We start from the raw sequence: 22,858 nt of genomic DNA, 5'->3' as shown, positions 1-22,858 counted from the left end.
CTACAGCTCCGATTAGACCCCTAGGCTGGGAACTTCCGTACACCAAGGGTGCAGGCCTAAAAAAAGACACAAAACAAATTGTGAATCACTATATTGTACACCTGAAACTTCCATAATATTGTAAATCAACTATACCTCAACAGAAAAAAAAATTAACTCGCATCATTGCGTGGCTGTGGGGATTAAATGAGGTACTAATTAAATCAAGAGAACCTAGTACCATGCCTAGAACACAATAAAGAGCTAGACAACTTCATTTCCTTCTTCCCTACCTGCTAAAGGCTTTCTCACATGACTTCTGCCTTATGTCCCCTCCTTTTATTCAGACTGCAGTACAGCAGGACACTCTGAATTACTCCTTACAATTTATTTCTTCCAAAGCTCTAGGTCCCCTTATTACAACCCTACTAAGAAAATAAAAGCAAAATGATCACCTGTTGCAGCTAACGCATGCCTCAGTCCAGCAGCAATACTAACAACCTTCTCTCTCTGGACCTGTCAAAACAAAGAAAAGGATGCCAATCTCAGAATTACACATCTATAAAATTTTTATGTTATTTATGCCCAAATACAATGCAGCATGGCCCTCGTTATATGTCTGATGGGTTTGGAGCACCCAACCCCCAACATTTCCACTCATAAAAATCTCTACAGGAGTTCCCATCATGGCTCAGTGGTTCACAAATCCAACTAGGAACGATGAGGTTGCAGGTTCAATCCCTGGCCTTGCTCAGTGGGTTAACAATGTGGCGTTGCCGTGAGCTGTGGTGTAGGTTGCAGATGCGGCTCAGATCCCATGTTGCTATGGCTCTGGCGTAGGCCAGTGGTTACAGCTCTGATTAGACCCCGAGCCTGGGAACCTCCATATGCTGAGGGAGCGGCCCTAGAAAAGGCAAAAGACAAAAAAAAACAAAAAACGGTCTCTACATATATCCCTAAAAGGCAAAATCTTTTTAAAATATCAGGGCTGGGAGGCACCTGAAAGGTCATCCAATCCAGGGGCTGGCAAATACTTTCTGAAAACGGCCAGAGAGTAAATATTTTAGACGTTGCAGACCGCGTGGTTTCGGTCACACTACTCCATCAATGGAACATAAAAGCAGCTATACGCAATAAATAAAGGAATGGGTATGGCTGCATTCCAATAAAACTTTCTTTACTGAGGGTTCTAGTTTGCCGACCTCTGATCTAGTCCAATCCCCATTTGATGCTAGAAACCCCTCTACGACACCCACCAAGTGGTCGTCCAACCCCTCCCAAACACCTACTTCCAGTGACACGAGCTCCCCACCTCCCCCCGGTGCCCGCTCATCTTGGCATAGTTCCAGCCATCTCCTAGGTGGAACCAAACCTACCTGCCTATTGCTTCTGATAAGTCTTTCCAAACATTTTAAGACAGTTGTCATGTCTTCTTTAAGACATCCTGTGATGGTTTCAAAAATAGGTCACCAAATTCTCAGACTCCTCTCTTCCAGATGGGCAGCTTAATTCCCCTCCCTTTGACTGTGGGCTGGACTTAGTGACTTGCTTCTAATGACTAGGAGAAGGGGGAGTTCCCATACTAGAGCAATAGAAACGAATCCCATAGGAACCATGAAGTTGTGGGTCGATCCGTGACCTTGCCCGGTGGGTTGGGGATCCAGCACTGCTGTGGGTTGTGCTGTACGTTGCAGATATGGCTTGGATCTGGTGTTGCTGTGGCTGTGGTGTAGGCCAGCAGCTGTAGCTCCGATTGGACCCCCCCAGCCTGGGAACCTCCAAATGCCGAGGGCAGCCCTTTAAAAAAAGAAAAAAAAAAGGAAAAACTAGGTCCCCAAATTCTCTGAGACTCCTCCCTTCCAGATGTGCAAATTAATTCTCCTCACTTTGACTGTGGGCTGGACTTAGTGACTTGCTTCTAATGACTAGGAGAAGGGGGAGTTCCCATTGTGGCTCAGTGCTAACAAATCCCCCTAGTATCCATGAGGACACAGGTTCAATCCCTGGCCTCACTCAGTGGGTTAAAGGCTCCGGCATTGCCGTGAGCTGTGGTATAGGTTGCAGACGTGGCTCAGATCCTGCGCTGCTGTGGCTGTGGTGTAGGCCAAGAGCTACAGCTCTGATTTGACCCCTAGCCTGGAAACTTCCATATGCAGCCCTAGGCCCTAGAAAAAAGAAAAATGCAAAAATAATGACTAGGAGAAGGAAGTGATGAGTGGCTCAGAGACTAGGTGATGAAAGGCACAGAGGCTTCTGCTTGACCAGCCTGCCCCTCCTCTCTCTTCCTCTGCCATCACTGATGCCATGTCTGAATAGCCCTAAAGAGAAGCCCATCCTGCAAGGAACCGAGGCCTCCTGCTGGTGAGAAAGCATGGAGGTGGACACACCAGCCCAGTCGCGCCTTGAGCAGACCTCACGCAGGCCGGGCTGACATCCTGACTGCAGCCTCACGTGAGACTAGCCACACTATTCTGATTCCTGATCCTCCAAAACTGTGAGATATTTGTTGTTTTAAGCTGTTACACCTTAGGGTAATTTTTTACACAGCCACAGATAACTCTTCCTTAGGTCCAACATCCTCAAGTCCATCAGCCATTCCCTGGTTTCAAATTCCCTCCTGCTCTTGATTTCTCTCCTCAGTGCTCTGTTCATTCAGTCTCTCTCTTTTAAAGGGACTGTATATGCATCAGTCTCAGACCCTATGGGACTTAACCACATTTGTTTATTTACAGGTCCACAGCATCTTTCTAAACTTCACAGCCCTCAAGGGCGAGGTCTGAGTCTATTCACCTTAGAGCCTGGGGCCTAAGAACCAAACCCACACCAGGACACAACATGCCAGGTGGTGTGACCAGCAAAGAGAAAGACAGAGCTGTGGCCTCCCATCTTCAGAAGACTTTATTTCTTCATTCAGCCCACGATCACATTAGCTTTGAGGAAGATCAAGTCTTACTGCTAATACAACTTGAATATACTGTCCTTCACATTTTTTTTCTTTTCAAAACACACTGAAGGGCTTTCCATGTGGATGTAATCTCTTCAACCCAACTTAACTTCACTACAATTTTCCTTCCTCTCCAATTCCCACTGCTGTTGCTTTAGTTTGGGGCAGAGACATCTTTTACCTGGATTATCAGCAAGGGTTTCCAGAGTAAATTTCCTTCAATCCACCCCCACACTTCCTCATCTGGCCCTTCCCTAACACACTGTCCTGACCATTTGTCAGACACCACTTGTCTGCCTGACAAGCGCTTCCACTGCTTCTTTAGATTCCTCTCACACTAAACTGCTTACAGAATCCCAAACCCTCCTGGTTTATGCCTCTATACCTTAGGTCAGACGGTTCCTTCTGCTTGTAAAGCACTTCTTTTATACCTACTCTTTGCATCCTTCTATCCCGAGCCAGGTAAATTTCTACTCAACTTGCAAGATCTAGCATAAATCTGTTCTCATTCCACCTTTTCCTGGAAAGAGTTCAATTCTCCCCCTTTGGGGGCTATACGTGCAGCTACCATAGTTGTGACATGGCAATGCACTCTGGTGTTTATATATCTAATGTGTACTACTAAACTACAAGGCCCTCAAATGCTAGGATTAGGTCTTACTCACCTTTGTTCCTCCTGCTGAAACACAGCACCTACACACAATAGCTGCTATGAATGAATTTCTATTATATTTCACTCTGGCATATTCCTCTGTTTGTTCTATAGGATACAACCTGTCAAAATGTTCTTACCTTCTGATTCTGCCATCCAACACATTTTAACTATTTGTTCCTCTCTTATTTAACCAGGTGACTTAAGCTAAATTAATTATAACTCATGGATAGGTTCTTAAAAAGCCATTTATTTGCAACTGGAAGCTGTGACACTTCCTACAACAGAGACTACAGAGTCTAGATTTCCATGCACATCACATGCTACAGACTGAATGTCTGTGTTCTCAGGAAATTCATTGTTGAGACCTAACCCTGAGCTTGATGGTATTTGGAGGTGGGGCCTTTGGAAGGTGATTAGGTCCTGAGAGCAGAATCCTTATGAATAGGATTAATGCCCCTACAAAAAAGAACCCCAGAGTTCCCAGTGTGGCTCAGCAATAACAAACCTGACTAGTATATTCATGAGGACACAGGTTCAATCCCTGGCCTCTCTCAGTGGGTTAAGGATCTGGCATTGCTGTGAGCTACAGCTGCTCAGATCCCAAGTTGCTGCGGCTGTGGCATAGGCCGACAGCTGCAAATCCAATTCAACTCCTGGCCTGGGAACCTCCATAAGCCACAGGTGTGGCCCTAAAAAGCCAAAAAAAAAAAAAAAAGAGAGAGAGAGAGAGAGAGAGACCCCAGGGAGTGTCCTTCTCTTCTGATATGTAAGGACACAGCAAAAACACAGCTGTCCATGAACCAGAAAATAAGCCCTCCCCAAATACCAGATTGGCTGGTGCCTTGACTTCAGACTTCCCAGCCTCTGGAGCTTTGAAAACTAAATGTCTGGTGTTTAAGCCACCCAGCCTGATACTTTTGTTAGAACAGCCCAAAGGGACTAAAACACCTTGGAAACCATGACCCCAAATAATACTCCAGAGACTAGCAATTAGAATTCAGTAAGGTGACAAGAGTAGACCCAAGCTCTTTCCAGTGAAAACAGATGTCCCGCTCTTAGTCACAGTTTAAATAAATTAGATATGAGTAGAGCAGCTAAGGTAGTACAACTCATTTTAGATTCTGGCATAATTTCTCTAAAAATTCACTTACAATATAATCTTCACAAAAATGTGTACATTTTAAATACGATACAATGAAAAGAGCTCTGAACTAAAACCAGGAGTTGTTTTTTTTTTTTTTTTCCCTTGGCCATGCCTGCAGCATGTGGAAATTGCTGAGCCAGGGATCAAACCCACACCATAGCAGCGACCCAAGGCACTGCAGCAGCAACACAGGATCCTCAATCCGCTACACCACAAGAGAACTCCCCAAACCAGGAGTCCTATCTGACACTTGTGCTGTCCAGTATGAGAGCCGCTAACTACACGTGGCTACTGAACTCCTGACATGTGTTTGACCAGACTGAACTGAGACATATTATAAGTGAAAAATGTACACCAGAGTTCAAAGATTTCGTATAAAATAAGGAATATAAAATACCACAAAGTTTTACATTGATGATATATAACATGAAATAATAGTAGTTTGGACACATTAGATTAGTTTAAAAGTTATTAGAATTATGGAGTTCCCGTTGTGGTACAGTGGTTAATGAATTTGACTAGGAACCATGAGGTTGAGGTTTCGATCCCTGGCCTTGCTAAGTGGGTTAAGGATCTGGCGTTACTGTGAGCTGTGGTGTAGGCCGGTGGCTACAGCTCCGAATAGACCCCTAGCCTGGGAACATCCATGTGCCGCGGGAGTGGCTCAAGAAAAGGCAAAAAGACAAAAAAAAGTTATTAAAATTAATTTTACCTCTACACCACAACATGGATGAAAGTTAAAAACATTATGTGAAGTGGAAGAAGTTAGACACAAAAAGCTACAAATTGTATGATTCCATTTATATGAAATGCCCAGAATAGGCAAATCCACACAGATGAGTGGTCACCAGGGACTGGCAGGGAGGGAAAATGGGAGTTGACTGCTATTGGGCCCACAGTTTCTCTCCCAATGATAAAAATGCTCTAGGGAGTTCCCTTCGTGGCTCAGCGGTTAATGAACTCGACCAGGGGTTCGATCCCTGGCCTCGCTCATTGGGTTAAGGATCCGGCATTGCCATGAGCTGTGCTGTATGTCGCAGGCGCGGCTGCACATCTCTGTAAATATACTAAAAACCACTGAAACATATATTTTAAGGAGTAAATTTTATGATATTTGATTTATATCTCAATAAAGCTGTTATTTTAAAAATTAATTTCACCTTTTTTTTTTTTTTTTGGTCTTTTTGCCATTTCTTGGGCTGCTCCCGTGGCATATGGGAGGTTCTCAGGCTAGGGGTCTAATTGGAGCTGTAGCTGCCAGCCTATGCCAGAGCCACAGCAACGCAGGATCCGAGCCACGTCTGCGACCTACACCACAGTTCATGGCAACGCCAGATCCTTAACCCACTGAGCAAGGGCAGGGACCGAACCCCCAACCTCATGGTTCCTAGCCGGATTCGTTAACCACTGCACCACGACGGGAACTCCCTAATTTCACCTATTTCTCTTTGCTTTTTTAATGATGTTCCTTAAAACTTTTACATTACATGTGTGGCTTACATTTATTATATTTCCACTGGATGGCACTGGCCTATGCCATCTGCCTAGCTTCATGTCTTCAGACAAATCACTCCCAACCAGACCTGTTTCTAACACAGTTTCCATGATTACTAATTTTAGAATTGTAAAATGTCCTAAATGGCATTATAAGATGTATTACTTTTATTGTTTTATTTCCTAAAAAAATTTTAACATGGATGCAAACTAACAGGGGCTTTTCTTTTTTTTTTTTTTTTTTTTTTTTGCTTTTTAGGGCTGCACCCATAGCATATGGAAGTTCCCAGGCTAAGGGTCAAATCAGAGCTACAGCTGCCGGCCTACACCACAGCTCACAGCAATGCTGGATGCTTAACCCACTGATCAAGGCCAGGGATCAAACCCACATCCTCATGGATACTAGTCGGATTCATTTCCACTGAGCCATGAAAGGAACTCCACTCACAACATCCATCTCTCCAGCCTTGCAGGTTCTCCCAGGAGAATCTGAATTTTTCAACTTAAATTCTAACAACCCCATGGTTTTTCAGGGACCCAGCCAGCCTTTTAGTCTGGGGAGGGACAACTGATACCTGCAGACCCCTTAAGAGGAGACAGGCAAGCTCGACATTAGGTGCTGTCCTTACCTCAATGGACTGGGGGACCACACATCTTCGAGGCCCATGAGGAACTCCTAACTGGCCAAAGGAGTTGGACCCACATGACAGAACTTGACCATTTTCTGCAAAATACAAATACTTGAATCTCAAGTCAAAGAAGTTGTGACCAATGGGTAAATGTGGAAGGATGAGAAAAGGGAAGGAGAGGCCTGAGTGGGGGCCTCTGCTCCAGCACAGTCAATCCACAGTCCCTGCGTCTGTTCCTCTAGGAACAAAAACACTGGGCTCTGGGCTAAGTGTGATGCAGACTCTCCACTACATACCTAATTAATGACACATCAGCTGTGCGAACACTTAGCCCAGTGCCTAGTGATGGGATGGAGGATACTTATTCCTCACTGCTCATATTTCCATGGGGTGGAAATTTCCATTATTTTAATACACTCCAGGCCTTTCTCCCCTCCCTTCCCCATTTACATGGCTTTCCAGGGGAAGAGAGGTAACCTAGCCAACCAGCGAGTCTGGGAGAAGGAACAGGATAGGTATGGCTTGGCACCTTCCTCTCGGGTACTCTGGGCTGACACATAAGAGTTTCCCATATAGGAGAGGCCTAGCATTTGGTGGGCAGGTTTGGATCAGAGGAATGTTAGCAGAACCTCTTGGCCTGACAATTCACCTCGTCGTCTACCTCGGCCTTTATCGGTCAAAAGCTGATAGCTTGATCTCTACCTGTCTAACTGCTCTGCACCTGTCTCATAACTGGTCCCAACTGTGAGCCGGAAACGGCAAGTCATCTACTGACTCCCTCCAACTCCATCGCAGGCCCACACTAAGTACCTCATAAATGAAAACTACTGTTTAGATTCTAATAATTGCTATAAAATTCCATGCACATGATGGACCCCTGGGCAGAAGCAAGATGGCGACACCCAAGCAGGATTTTAAAGAAAGTATAAGAGTTCATCAGATAGACCACAAGAGCTGTACCAGGCAGAGAACAGCATGTACTGATGGGTATTACTAGAGAGAAAAGTATGGGGACTGTGGACAATAAAAGACAAGGCAGCAACAGGGATGAGTAGGGCACAGAAATCGAAGGCCATGTGCTAAAAAGCTTGGGATGTAGGCTGTGCACGTGAGAATCCATGAGGGTTTGGGGGGAGGGGGGTGAGATGGACAGAGGATGCACTTGCCAGAGGCCTGTGACAAAGGGAGCCTGGTCAGAATAATAGAGAGTTCTTTCAATCCAGAATGGCGAGCTTGACAGGGCAAAACTGAAGAAAGAAGTCAAAACTGATCAAGGGAGAAGCCAGGTGACAAAGTAACTCTTACCAGCTGTTCCCAAGAGCATTATTTTATTAACCTTTTGCCTACATTCCCTACATCCTATTGCGCTATCTGGCTTCACAGAGACTGAAGGGTTCTCCCCAACCATATTTACTTAAAAAAAAACACCAAAAAAAAAACCCCAGAGTTCCCCTTGTGGCTCAGCAGGTTAAGAACTAGTACCCAACTAGTACCCATGACGATGCAGGTTTGATCCCTGGCCTCACTTAGTGGGCTAAGGATCTGGGGCAAGTGGGCAAGCTGCACTGTAGGTCACAACTGTGGCTCAGATCCAATGTTGCTGCAGCTGTGGCACAGGCTGGCAGCTGCAGCTCTGATTCGACCCCTAGCCTGGAATTTCCTATGCTGTGGGTGCGGCCTTAAGAAGAAAAAAATATATATATATCCCTCATTGGGAAAAAAAACTGCCATCACTTTTGTGGCAACTTCTGATTTCCTCAAACTTCCCCACCACATTCCCCCTGAGTAACCCTTAACCAGCCCTACCAAACATCTAGTCCGGTTAAAGTGAACTTATAGGATAGCAAGTGGCCGCCAAAAAGTGATCTAGTCCGTTCTTCAGTCTCTGGCAAAACTTTTCCAGCCCAATCACCTCTACTGTTAAAACTCTCCTTGCAAAATATACCCTGCAACTTTCCTTGACAATCAGAGAGAATATTCGTGTGTGTTTTTAAATGCAAAGAGGATTTTATTTAATCAGGGACCCCACCACCATGCTTTTCTCACCCAAAGACTTTTCAGTGAAAAAAATTTCCCTAGGAGTGCACTCACTTGTAAGTATAATGGTAAAATCCCAGCCACAGGCCACCTGTTGGATGGGACAGCCAAGGAGGGATTTGCAGAGGGTGAAATAAAGGACATCCTCGGTGTGACCAAGCCCCAGTTGCCCATCTTTGTTCAGGCCACAAACAAAAAGGTTTCCTTGATCTGCAAAACATAAAGGTTTTGGTGATAGTGCGCACAAGGAAATTACAACTGCCAAAGCAAGCAAAAGGATTTCATGAATTATTTGAAGTCATGGATCCACTAACTTTCTCCCCCACCTCAGTTAATAAGCCACGCATGTTAATGTGCTCTGGACCAAATGGCATAGGACCAAGAGGCTCCAATCTAATATCTAAATGGAAACTCCATGTCCAACCACAGTGACCAATCACCAATAAAAGCCAGGGAGTTCCCGTTGTGGCTCAGTGGTTAACGAACCTGACTAGCATCCATGAGGTCGTGGGTTTGATCCCTGGCCTTGCTCAGCAGGTTAAAGATCTGGTGTGGCCATGAGCTGTGGTGTAGGTCACAGATTCGGCCTGGATCCTGTGTTGCTGTGGCTGTGGTGTAGGCCAGCAGCTACAGCTCTGGTTCGACCCCTAGCCTAGGAACCTCCATACGCCATGGGTGCGGCTCTAAAAAGACAAAAAACTAAAACAAAAACAATAAAAACCAACATTTATTTGAGGTATAGAATGTGTCAAGTACTCTTCTAAGGGCCTCATGTGTGAGGCTGACTTACCCTTTAGGCCCACAATACTTTTAGAGGCCCACAAAAATGTTTTAATTCACATATTTTAATAAGAAAAAATACAGGGGAGTTCCCGTCGTGGCACAGTGGAAACGAATCTGACTAGGAACCATGAGGTTACAGGTTCGATCCCTGGCGTCACTCAGTGGGTTAAGGATCTGGCATTGCCGTGAGCTGTGGTATAGGTCACAGATGCGTCTCAGATCCTGAGTTGCTATGGCTATGGTGTAGACCAGCAGCTACAGCTGTAAATAGACCCCTAGCCTGGGAACCCCCATGTGCTGCAGGTGCAGCCCTAAAAAGACAAAAGACAAAAAAAAAGAAAAAAAGAAAAGAAAAAATACAGGTTAAAAGAATATACACTAAATCTAGCCTGGATTATATTAGTCTTTCCATCAGTGCAGCTGTAAAGATGATTGTAAAGAGTTCTTTATGGAGAAAAGTGTTCACAAAGGCAAACGTGTCAAGGACCCATGAAAGTCATAATGCAGCCCTGTTAACTCATTGATTCTCCTCCTCCACCCATGTAACAGAGAGGAAACTGCCACAGAGAAATTAAGTAATTTACCCAAGGCCACACACCTAATAAATAAGAGAAACAGGATTTGAATCCAAGCAGTTTGATTCCAGAACTCGTGTTTTTAGCCAGGATGCTGGATGCACTCTTTTGCAATATTACAGCCCTTTTGGTACTTATTAAGTACTAGCCTAGGTACTAGGAGGGAAGATTAATGAAAATACAATGTTCTTACTCTCAAGGAATAGTCAACCTAACTGCAAAGACTTCTAAAAATTCATATGTGAAAATTAAATAGCAATATGTGGTATAAAATGTAACATATGGTACAATTTGGCCACTAGCTGTCTTGTAACCTTAAGCAGTTTTCCTCTCTGAGCCTCACTGGGGGAGGGGAGGGGGGAAAGAGGGGTGTTCTTGATCCCCGAAATACTTTCAGCTATGATAATCTAGGATTCTGATGATTACTTTGATCCCTTCACAAAAAAAATGTTTTTCTCTGCAAAATACAAAAGGCTGAAAGTGCTAATAGAACACCCTAGGGGGAAATGTCTAAATAAGAAAATGACAGGCTATATATTCTTGAAGGAAGTTACCTGTGACAACAGCAGAGTGGCCCCCTCCTCCTGTGATCCTCTTGACACATTCAGGTTTACAGAATTCACTCAGTTGCTGGGGCAAAAGCACATCTTCCTTGTGGCCAAGGCCAAGTTGCCCATAGCTATTTGCACCCTAGGGATAAAATAAGCCAAAGATGAAAAAGTCTGGGAACTCCAACTGTCCCCTTGAATTTACCTGTTCCCATCTTTCTCACCCTAACATAACCTCTCAGACCTGTAAGAGATGAGATTTCACAGGCTCATTCTTAAGAAGCGGTTTAGGAGTTCCCGTTGTGGTTCAGCAGCTTAAGAACCCGACTAATATTCATGAGGATGCGAGTTCAATCCCTGGCCTCGATGAGCAGGTTAAGGATGCAGCATTGCCGAGAGCTGTGGTGTAGGTCATAGATGCAGCTAGGATCTGGCTGTGGTGTAGGTGGGCAGCTGCAGCTCTGACTCGACTCCTGGCCTGGGAACTTCCATATGCCGCAGGTGTGGCCCTAAAAAGAAAGGAAAAAAAAAAAAAGCTGTTATATGTGCCCCATAGTTGGACAGTGACCCCATCCCCAGTACACCACAATGTCCATGTGAGAGGAGCCCTCAGCATCCAGGACTCATCCAGTGGTACTTACTCTCACCTTCCCCTTCTGAGGCTCCAAAATGCATGTGCTGCCTTTGGGGGACAGCATAGGAGTCCTTTCTGATAACAGCTAATCAGCTAGGAAGGCTAAGGGAAGAAATAATGAGGACAAATGGGAACAAAGTGGATGGGCAATGCACTAGGACTTGTCCCTTCTCCCCACACCCTCACTGGCAAGGACTTTCCAGAATCAAAGCTGGCTAAGGACTTCGTGCCCTCAAGCGGGGCACATCTCTGTTATCTCCTTTGTATAGTGAGAGAGGTTGGCAATGATCTCCAAGGGCTTTTCTAAGTCCAATGTTTCATGTCTGTAAGATTCACGTGATGAGATTCCTCTAAGGAAACACATTTCCCCTCAGTGGGTAATACGTTTGTCATTGTTATGATATGATAAAGGTCCAGAATCCCTAATCTGAAACCCTTGCAGCCAGGTGTATTTCAGACTCAGCATTTTATAGACTCTAGAAAAGGAATACAGTATATAAATCATATACACTGCTGCAAGGTCTGGGAGCAGCACCCCATAAGGAAAACAGTTTGATTTCTGCAGTAAATGGTACGAATACTCACAGTTAGTGGGCAAAGACTATACACAACCTATGTCAGGTCGGCTCTGGATTTGAGCTTTTTGTCTTCAAATTTGAAGATAAGGGACATGGACCTGCAGGGAGGATTTTTTTAAATGTTGGAAATCCTTATCATTTCTCCAACCACCTACTACTGGCTGGTTCTTCCTAGAGATGAGCAGTAAAACCTTTTAAATGTGGTTGTTTTCAAAGACTTGTCAGGGAGGAAAAGTGATTTAAAATAACTACAGAAAATGCATACATACATACTGACTCCTGCCCCTTGTGATCTCTTCCACAGCTGTCCTGGGCTGAAAGGACTCCATGCTGGCAGAGCAAGCCATGCAGGGACACAGGTCCCAGAGGCCCTCGGGGGCAATATTAGCTACCAACTACTGAGTATTTCTCTGTGTGCTGGGCATTCACCTTTAATTCTCACAATAGAAAAGAGGGCATTATTACTCTCATTCCACAGATGAAGAAACTAAGGCTCAGAGAGGTTAAGTAACTTTCCATGGTCACACAGCTAAGTAGGCCACAAGTTGAATGCCCCACTCCTTTCATTATACCATATTGTGTCTCTAAGAATAAAGAAAAAAGGGATATCTGGTGAACCAGGCCTAGGGCTTACCTAGCAGGAAGCTAACTGTACACACCTATCTAAAATAACACCCCATCACTTTATGCCTTTTATCCGCTTTACTTTTCTTCAAAGCACTCCCTGACACTGCACTATGTTTACTTGTTCACGATCTACCTCTCCTACTAAAAAGTAAAGTCCATGAGGGCAGGAACTTTGGTTGGCTCAATGCTATTTTCCTTGCATCTGAAACAATGCTGGCCCAGAGAAGGTGTGCATATAATTTACAGTGAATGAATATAAGACCCTATGAGTCCCTACCTAAGAAAGATTGCATGAAAGACACACACAGCGTGAAATGAGAGCATGTACACAGGATTTCTCTGTTAGCCATGAGATCTCCATGGCTGCCCCATCACCAGGACTACAGGCTGCTGAACAGAGTGATACGCCAGCATCATGGGATTCAAATTATAGCACCAAATTTTTGTAATGCCACAAGAGGCCCTAAATCCATTATAAAGCAAAACAAAATTTAACACAACCTATTACAGCTGTATTTGCCTCCTTTTCTTACAAAAACCCCAGACATCACACACACACACACACACACACACACACGCACACACACACACTGCCAAAAGGGTAAATCACCTTGTTATGAATATAATTGTGTTCTGCTGAAATTCATTCGTTGCAATTCTTACCCAACCTCCAGTGCCTCCAAATGTGACTCTATCTGAAGACAGGGTGTTTAAAAAAGTAGTTCAAGTTCAACAAGGTCATAAGAGTGGGTCCCTAATCCAATATGACTGGAATCCTTACAAGAAGAAAAACAGGGTTGCTCCCACCCACAGAAAAAGCCACCTGAGGACACAGCAAGCAGCAGGCCATCTATAAGCTAAAGAGACAGGACCCAGATGAAATTAAACCTGCTAATACTTTGATCTTGGACTTCTACCCTCCAGAACTGTGAAAAAATAAATTTTCATTGTTTAAGCCTCTCAGTCTGTGATATTTTATTATGGCAGCCCTAGCAAACTAATACACCCCTCCTCACAGATAATGCAATGCAACAGGAAGAACACACCATCAAGCCTCCAAGCACAGCAATGAGGTTGGGTTCAACAATATTTTTGCCTCAGTACTGACAAGGCCATATGGGAAAGGCTTTTTCTATCAGACATTTCCTCTGTCCACAGAGACCTCAATGTCTGTCTTGCAAAAAGCACCCACCCCAGGCATGTATTCAATCCCCAATTCCACCCCCAGCTCAAGTGCTACCGCAGAGACACAGAGACAGCCAGACTACCTCAGGTCACATCACGCTCTCCTTTCTGCCAGTGTGCAGACGTCTTACAGTTAATAAATGTTGCCTGGTACTGATAATCACCATGCTGTGATTACTCAATACATACTGGTTTTAACAGCAATAAAAATTTTATCCTCCCCCTCCCTCCCCCAACCCCCAGCAGGATAGCTGAAGTCTTTCACACTTGAGTTTTTCCCAAAAAACCAGCACCTAGCTTGGCACACAACAGGTACTCATTGATTCATTCATTAGCCAACAGGTATGTACTGAGCACCTTACAATGTGCCAGGCACAGGCAGCCGCTATTCAAGACAGGCAGAGTACCCACCCTCATAACACTTAACGTTCTAACCAAGGAGACGGACATTAACAAGTTACACATTTCATTACAATCATAGGCTATGAAGAATTACAAGACACTACCTCTGCTTGTTCCCGCATCTGCTCAAATGCCAGCCACACATTGCTGTGCACACACTCTCTCTCTCCCAGCCACCATACATACAGATAACCCTGTCTCTCAGCGCTCCCTTCAAACCAACACCAGCGCGGACTCCCACCCCTCAAGGCAGACAAGATCCAGTCACAGGCGAATATCAGCAACTATACAGGGTCTCTGCCTTGTGCACGGCCCATCACCGCAGGCCTCACACCAAAGGATGCTCCGACCAGGCTGGGGTGGGGCTGGGGAAAGGCCTATATTCTCCTAGCAGTGCGGAGGGGTGGAGGGAGCACAGGTGGCCCCACGGGGCTCCAGAACTGGACGAGCCTCCCTCCACAGAGCCCTGCGCTCCGTCTTTGCCGGCGCTACCCGGGCCTGAAGTCTGTCGCGGAACCAGACGCTCCGTCCCGGAGGCGCCGCAGCCCCTCCGGTAGGGACCCCACCAGCCAGAAGCCCCTAAGTCACCCGGGTGAAGACTCTTCCTCTCCCCTCCACCCCAGCCCCGCACCGCCCCGCCCCGCACTGCCCTCTCTTCCTCAGCCCCCAGCCCAGGATCCTCCAACGCAGAGCCCTGCTCGGACCTCGGCCGCGGGGCCCCAGTACCGCCCACGCCGCAGCCGGGAGCTCCCAGCGTCCGGGCGCCCCTCAGTCCCAGCGGCCCGGGCCCGAAGGCGGAGTCACGTACCCAGGCGAAGAGCGCGGTCGCAGGTGGGGCGGCCTCCGAGGCGCTCGGCTCCCGCTCCATGCGGGAATGCTCCGCGGGCGCTTCCGGGAGGGGCTGGAGCGTGGGCGGGGCTCCCAGGAGGAGGGGCTGGCGCGGGGGAGGGATTGGTGACGAGAGGTGTGAGCCCGCTCTGGGAGGGGTCTGCGGTAGGGAGGTGTCGGCGCGGAGGCGGGGCTCTTCGGGGAGCGGGCGGCACAGGGGTAGGGGTAGGGGCAGGGGGTAGGGGCAGGGGGTGGGGGGTAGGGGGCAGCGGCAGGGAGCAGGGGCAGGGGGCAGGGGCAGGGGTGTGCTCCCCAGAGGAGGGGCCGGCGCGGGGGAGGGAAAGCGGTGACTGGGGGTGAGAGATCTGCAAGGGGAAGGGTCGGTGGTTTTGAGAAGTCGGTGTAGGGGAGGGCGCGGGAGGCACCACGCGCTTTTGCCGCCGATAACCCGGAGCCGGCTGGAGCGGAGCAGCGGCCCCTGGAGCCGCCTCCCAGTCACCAGCCGGGGCGCGCTCGGAGCGTCTCCGCCCCCGGCCTCCTGTCTCGCCAGGCGCTCTGCCTCTTCTTCCCTCCGCTCACACTTTTTATTTTTAGTAATAATTCTATACGAGTGCACTACGCTCAACAGTTCGCAAAGCTCCTTCGGGTTTTTATCTCAGATCCCACGACAGCGCAGAGTGGCTGACAGGACTGGGATTGCATCATCATCTGATGGGGGAGAAATTAAGCCTGGGAGGGGGTGGAAAGTGTCCTGACCCAGTGTCTTAGGCCTGCTTTGGTGTGCAGTTTGCAAAAGCAGACGGAGCTTCCTGATGGACGAGTGTAGGGTCAAATCGTTGGTGTCGCCATCAGCGCCTGGCCCTGAGCAAGAACTCACACCCCAGACACCCAAAAAGAAGGCTGGTTCGATTCCTGCCAGAGCAGCCTTCTAACCCTCAGAGCTCCCAGCATGGTCCTGGCCCGAATTCTGATAATAAAGGTGATAACGTAGATAATAACTGGATAATTTTCACCCAACAAAGATTTTCATATAAAATGGCTTTTATCATACACCTTCATACACTGCTGGTGGCAAATAAGTACAATTTTCCTGAAGGAAAATGTGACAATACCAGGATAGATATTTGGATAGATATTTAGCTAGTGATTCCACTTCTGTTCATTTACCACAAGAAAGAAAAATTGGAACTATGCGCAAACTCTTAGACTGCAATTTATTCATTATGGGGTTACATATAATAGTAAAGAATTTAGAAACCACCTGAAAGTCCAAAAACAAGTTGATTAAATTGTATAGCCATGCAATTGAATAACAGACTACCATTAAAAAAAAAAAAAAAAAACCATGTTCTGGAAGAGAGCAAATAAGGGAAATGTTCATGATTAAAGTAAATATTATACCAATTTTACACACACGCACACACTGGGTGGTGGATTAGAGGTGATTTTTATTTACTTTTTTGTACATAACCCACATATTCCAAGACACACACTGTCTTGTGGGAACAAATGAGGTCACACTAAAGACGATAATCTATATTCACCCCTTAGCCTGGGAAGCCTTGGGAAGTGTCTCTGACTCCACTCATTGCTTGGTGTTTCTGCCTATGACCACTTGAGGGCAGCATCTCACCTTTGCCCTTCCAGCCTGTGGCATCTTGAGAGCCTAGCCAATCACCCTTAAAAAAAAAAAAACCACAAACTTCATAGAAAGGCAAAGCAGCTCTTCATTCTCAAGATAACACAATGTGCAAAAGCTATACTGTGTTTTCTGAGTGTTCTATAACAGTGGACTTTTTTTATTCTGACCATTCCTGTTAAGCATGCTTAATAGGATTAAAATAGGACCCTTCCCGTCTCTACTTTGCCTAAGACCGTAAGGTATTAAATGCCAATTACTCCTACATAAAAAGAGAGGTACAAGACCACCAAAGAACTTGTAAAGGAGGTGTCTAGAAACCAGTGTACAATTTCCTGGCCGTGAAAGAGATTAGAGAGGCTGAGCAAGAAGAGGATCCGTGGGTTAGTTGTGAATATGCTATGAGCCCTGCCCATCTCGTTTCTAAGGAAAGGCGTTTGTCAGCAAAGCCACTAAGAGAGCTTGGTGTATCCCTCCAGACCAGGGGCAGGTAGGTTGCTGCCCAGTTTATGCTGAGAAATGTCCAATGGCTTTTAGCCAGATAACTGCTCTGAGCAAAGAGAGACTGATGCTTTGGAGATGTCTTTCACTGAGTTCTTCAAAACAAAGATTATCTGAGTATCTCCCATGTGAATGTTTTCCATGCATGAGCACATTGGCCAGGGGATGGTCTTAGACCCAGCCGATGGGAATTTCCAGAGGGGTGAAGTGACACTCACAGGAGAATTGACTACTAGGTTCCTAGAATCTGAAGGAGATGAATTCAATAGCCCAGTCAGAGAGGGACATTTACCCACATCAAGAGATCCCAAAAAATAAGTGAGCAGATCTTTCAAAACACCCACAGTGAATGAGTCAGCATTAAATACTTACCAAGCACAGAAAACACATACGCCAGCTCACGATGGTATCAGACCAAAAAGAACTTCCTCTTCCTTACCTCTCTGCCCCACTACCATTCCCAAACCCTGGAGGAGCCAGAGACATCCTGGTGAGGGGAAGGAAGAGCAAGAAAAGAAACACAAAGCACACCTCTTCCTTCCTCAGTTTTAGAGGAGAAGAAAAACTTTAACCTTAAAATGTAATATTTTGGAAGTTCCTGTTGTGGCTCAGCAGTTACAAACCCAACTAGTATCCATGAGGACAGATTCCACGTTGCTATGGCTGTGGTGTAGGCTGGCAGCTAGTGTAGGCCGGAAGCGGCAGCTCCAATTCAACCCCTAGCCTGGGAACTTCCATATGCCGTGGGTGCGGCCCTAAAAAGAAAAAAAAAAAGAGTGATATTTTGAACTTTTACACCAGACTGGAATTTTTAATACTGAAATGAGAGAGAGATTAGAAGCTGAGGATTTAGAATGAGCAGAAAACTCAAGACAGGGACCTGAAATTTTATCCAAAGGAGCAAGAAGGAACTACCCAGAGTCAGTTTTACTATTGGGGGTGGGGGGGGTCTGGGAGAATACAGTTATTTTCTGATTTCATCCCTTGAATACACATGCATCAATACTTTTGCTAACTTCAGTTATATTATTGTGTTATATCCCTTAATACAATTTCTTGGAACTGTTGAGGTGTTACAACTGTTTCAACCATGTACATGCCTTTTACCAGCTCTTCCCTTAGCTTGGTTGAGTTGCAATTCTTGAATGGAGCTAGATTTAAATGACTTGATGGTATATCACTTTTAGGTGACTTATCTCCCCATAAGAGGAAAATAGAAAGTATTTTAAGCCATACAGATTATTATAGTTCTATATCATAAATATACCATTTTTTCTATTAGATTATTTCATTTGATCCTCTCAATATTACTTATATGCTACGCATTGTTGAAATCATTATTTTATAGATGAGAAAACTGAGGCTCAAAGAAGTTAAAATGATTTATTCCAAGGTCAGTTTTCTGCTTTTAATGTAGGCAGGTTAGCTAGCTACAGACCAGTTCTCTCATCAAAAATAGTTTTAAAAGCTGGGGGGAAATATTTTAAAAATCTGTTTCAAGTCATTGGAGAGCTATCAAAACAGCCAGAACTTGGAGGGCCAAGATCTAAAAGCTGAGAGATTATATTTGGCACTACTTTTCTGCTTGAAGAATTTGCTAATTAGCAAGCAGTGACTTGGAGGCCAAGAAACTGGGCTGAAATCAGCAACTGAGAAGCTGAGAAACTGAACCGTTCTTTTAGCGATTTTATGGGGCTGGTGGGAATGAGAGCAAAGGAGGAGAGAATGTTAGGAGTCCAGGGTCCCCAAGAAGGCCTGGTACACACCCATAGCTTTCCTCTGGGATCCCTAAAGGGCTGCACCTTGAGAGTAAAGGGGAACTGGAAATGGACCACCCCTTACAAAGACTGAAACGCAGCTTCAAGCTGGCTTAATTCCTAATTGGACTAAGACAAGCTTCTTCTGCCATTATATACTGTCTGCTCAAAAATTAAAAAAAAAAAAAAAAAAAAGTTAGGAAGTTCCCATCGTGGCTCAGCGGAAACGAATCTGACTGGTAACCATGAGGACTCAGGTTTGATCCCTGATCTCACTCAGTGGGTTAAGGATCCAGTGTTGCCATGAGCTGTGGTGTAAATTGCAGATGCTGCTCAGATCTGGTGTTGCTGTGGCTATGGTGTAGGCCGGCAGCTGCAGCTCTGATTTGACCCCTCTCTTGGAGGGAACCTCCATATGCCACAGGTACAGCCCTAAAAAAAAAAAAAAAAAAAAGTTAATTTTTTCTGGAGGAAGGTAAAATCATCCAGAAGCGATGAGGGAATGTCTGATTAGGAAAGTAATGATTCTTTACATATTACTAAGTTTCCTTTTACAAAATCCTCTCAAAATGTATTTCTTACAATAACCCAGTAAGGTAGAGTTAGTCATTTTACAGATGAGGAACATGAGGCTGAGACTTTATCAAGAATCCCAGAAAGTGGTTACTAGGTTTCAGGTATGTTTAGCTTCCCTTACATCTCATATTCATAGGCTTTTTAAGAAGTATAAGTGAGTGACTTTGCTGTATAGTAGAAAATTGACAGAACACTGTAAACCAGCTATAATGGAAAAAATAAAAATCATTATTCCAAAAAAAAGAAGCATGTTACAGATTTCTGAAACTACTAAAATTGTTAGTATATATTTACATCAGTTCTTTATTTTTTATTTTTTTATTTTTAGGGCCATACCTGCAGCATATGGAGGTTCTCAGACTGGGGGTCTAATTGGAGCTGTAGCCTCTGGCCTACACCACAGCCACAGCAATACAGGATCTGAGCTGCATTTTCGACCTACACCACAGCAACACCAGATCCTTAACCCACTGAGCGAAGCCAGGGATTGAACCTGAAAACTTATGATTCCTAATCAGATTCATTTCCACTGCGCCATGACAGGAACTCCTTCTTCTTCTTCTTTTTTTTTTTTTTAATTAGAGTTTATTTACAGTGTTGTGCCTATTTCTGTTGTACAGGAAAGTGACTCTGTCTCTCACACACACACATACACACATTCTTCTTATGTTATTTTCCATCACGGTCTATCCCAGAAGAGTGGATACAATTCCCTGTGCTATACAGTAAGAACTTATTGTTTATTAAATTAGTTTTTAACATATTTGACAAAAATAAATGCTGGTTGAGAACATGAATTTTGTGTCCTTTTATTATCCAGTTGAATAACAAACTTGCAGATCATAAATGTATATTATTTTAGTAAAATAAAGACTAGACTGAAATAGATGACAGTATATACATTTCAAAAAAAGTAATATATGAATTCTAGTATGTGCTCCTTTAGACAATTCCAGGACTTTTTTATTTTTTCCTTTTGGAAGGCAACTTAAAAATGAACTATAATCCTATACACTTTGGTGGGTCATTACTACCATATAACTCCAAATGACAAACTAGGCAGATTACGAAATGCAGGCATTCTGACAGCTAGCTTTTGGAGCATTCTTCCAAAAGTTAGGAAAACACCATCTATCTCTCCAAGTAATAACTCACTAATTAAGAATTATGAACCACACTTTTGGTTCAATTCTGTTCTCATATTTGAATAACTATTAACGTATTCCTTGATGCTTTGAAGGCATATATTTAAAATGCATGAAAACTCTAAGGTTCTCAGGACTCCTCATTTATCAAATATTTTAAATTCAGAGGTTAGAAGAACAAACTGAAATCAATCATGAAATGTTTGCATTACTCTGAAGATGTGAATTATAACGGTCATGTCTTCAACATTTACTTTAGTAGGTTTTTGTAATAGAATGATTTGAAATTCCATCATTTAAAATTTAATAACTATCAAAAAATTTAATAACTACCATTCTTTACCATACCATGATAAAGTTGTATGAAAATAACTAGATACAGTATGCACAGTTTGTTATTTGCTATCTATTATGGTTTGCTTAATAGATTTCCTTGCAATCAAATACACTAACTATACACTACCTAACCAATATTTCAGATGGCTTCAGATTGGCTGACTTAGATCTATTACTATCAAAGGTATACTTAACAATTGATCAGCTATTAAAATTTATAAGTAATGTAAAAATCTGAAGTAGGATGAATTACTCTTTCTAATTCTATTTCTTTGAATAACATAAAATGAAATAAATTTTTTAAGAGTTCTGAAAGACCTTTAATATACCATTAATAGAAATGAGATCACTGGGAGAGGAAGCTGATGGGGCATAATATTCAAGTGATTCTGAGTTCCTTTTGGACCTTTAGAGTTTGAGATATTGGGCAGGGCTGCTACATTGCACAACCCACATTTCTTTCTTTTTGCTTTTTGCTTTTTAGGGCCACACTCGCAGCATATGGAGGTTCCCAGGCTAGGGGTCAAATTGGAGCTGTAGCAACTGGCCTACACCATGGTCACAGCAACACAGGATCCTTAACCCACTGAGCTAGGCCAGGGATCGAACCTGTGTCCTTATGGATGCTGCTCAGATTCATTAACCGCTGAGCCATGACGGGAACTCCCACAACCCCATTTCATTCTACATGATTGGTGCCACAAGAAGTGATACCACATTGGCCTAATTTATGGGGCATCTAAACGGAAATATTCAGCAGGCACCTGGACTTAAGAGGCAAAAATTCAAGACAGATGTCAGGGTTAGAATTGCAAGTATGGGAGTCACATGAAATAAGAATTGAAGTCATGGATGTAGAAGACATATAGCAGAGAGAGAAGAGGGCCAAAGAGAAACTGGAGGAGAGTCTTCCTCTGGTGGGTAGGGGGAGGAGAGAAGCAAACTGAAAAGACAGGAGCCTATACTTGGGAGTTTGGTTTGTGTATACCAGGCTTGCTCCCTGGATGACACCACTGACCCCACATAAAAGCCAATGCTGCAATCTTTGTTATTACAGTGTCAGTCCTGAAATGCTCTTCTTGACTTTTCATACACCATCTCCTCCCCATTTGCCCACCCTTGACCCTCAGGCCTGGTCTTTCTGTTTATGGTACCTTCTATCTTGGCAATAAAGTGCTCGGCATTGCTTTTCCAACTTTAACTCAGTGTATCTCTCCTCTGTCCCAGACAACACCGTCTCCTGCTAACCTGAGGGCCATCCCTGGGGTTGCATGTCTGCATGCCACATGCCTTGCAAATAGCACCCCCCACAAAATTCCCCTTGGCCCCATGAGTAGAACAGATAACCTAAAACAAAACCAGCATCACGCAATGCTATAGAAAGAAGAGTTTAAAGGAGGATGGTCACTTGGGCAGGGCTCTCTGGTGCCTACAAAAAAAAGTTCTGAATCCTTCACCTGGACTTAAAGTTTATGCCCAATCAATCTTTCTAGACTTAGCTACTCCCATTTCCCTATAAGACACTACACCTGAACCTAGACTACTTGCCCTTTACTAGGTATGTTTTGTGTGCAAAGGCCTCCCTGCTTTTCCTCCATCTAGCAGCAGAGATAGCTAGTCTCCTGATAAATTTAAGAATGTGAATGTGACTGAGCTTGGCATAAACTCAGCAATAAGTAAGATACTTAACAAATTTTTTTGGCCATCCCCACGGAATGTGTAAGTTTCCGGGCCAGGGATCAAAACCATGCCACAGCAGCTGCTCAAACTGCTGCAGTGACAATGCCAGACCCCCAACTCACTGTGCCACAAGGGAACTCTCTTAGAAAATCTTAGGTAACAATATGGATCAATTCCATAAT

General features: G+C 44.5%; 1 protein-coding gene across 5 annotated transcripts in view; it reads right to left on the bottom strand.

The window, feature by feature from the left end:
* SERGEF (secretion regulating guanine nucleotide exchange factor) overlaps positions 1–15,122 on the bottom strand; it is a 242,637-nt gene extending 227,515 nt beyond the window's left edge. For 4 of the 5 annotated variants that reach the window (XR_007134407.1, XM_047776177.1, XM_047776178.1 and 1 more), the window contains exons 1-5: positions 15,023–15,122; positions 10,795–10,930; positions 8,937–9,092; positions 6,846–6,940; positions 435–495 (exon numbers count right to left, since the gene is read on the bottom strand). Coding sequence is in view for 4 of the 5 variants with exons in the window: in XM_047776177.1 (XP_047632133.1) it covers positions 435–495; positions 6,846–6,940; positions 8,937–9,092; positions 10,795–10,930; positions 15,023–15,082 (508 nt within the window). In the remaining variant the exon portion in view is untranslated. Of the gene's footprint in view, positions 1–434; positions 496–6,845; positions 6,957–8,936; positions 9,093–10,794; positions 10,931–15,022 lie in introns of those variants that run through there. The other variant, XM_047776181.1, reaches the window with a different exon arrangement.
* Between the last annotated feature and the right edge of the window lie 7,736 nt (positions 15,123–22,858).

Source organism: Phacochoerus africanus, chromosome 4, assembly GCF_016906955.1.
Source record: "Phacochoerus africanus isolate WHEZ1 chromosome 4, ROS_Pafr_v1, whole genome shotgun sequence".
Taxonomy (NCBI): Eukaryota; Metazoa; Chordata; class Mammalia; order Artiodactyla; family Suidae; genus Phacochoerus; species Phacochoerus africanus.
The sequence above is the reverse complement of the archived record's forward strand: the minus strand, read 5'-3'. Positions and strand labels throughout refer to the sequence as shown.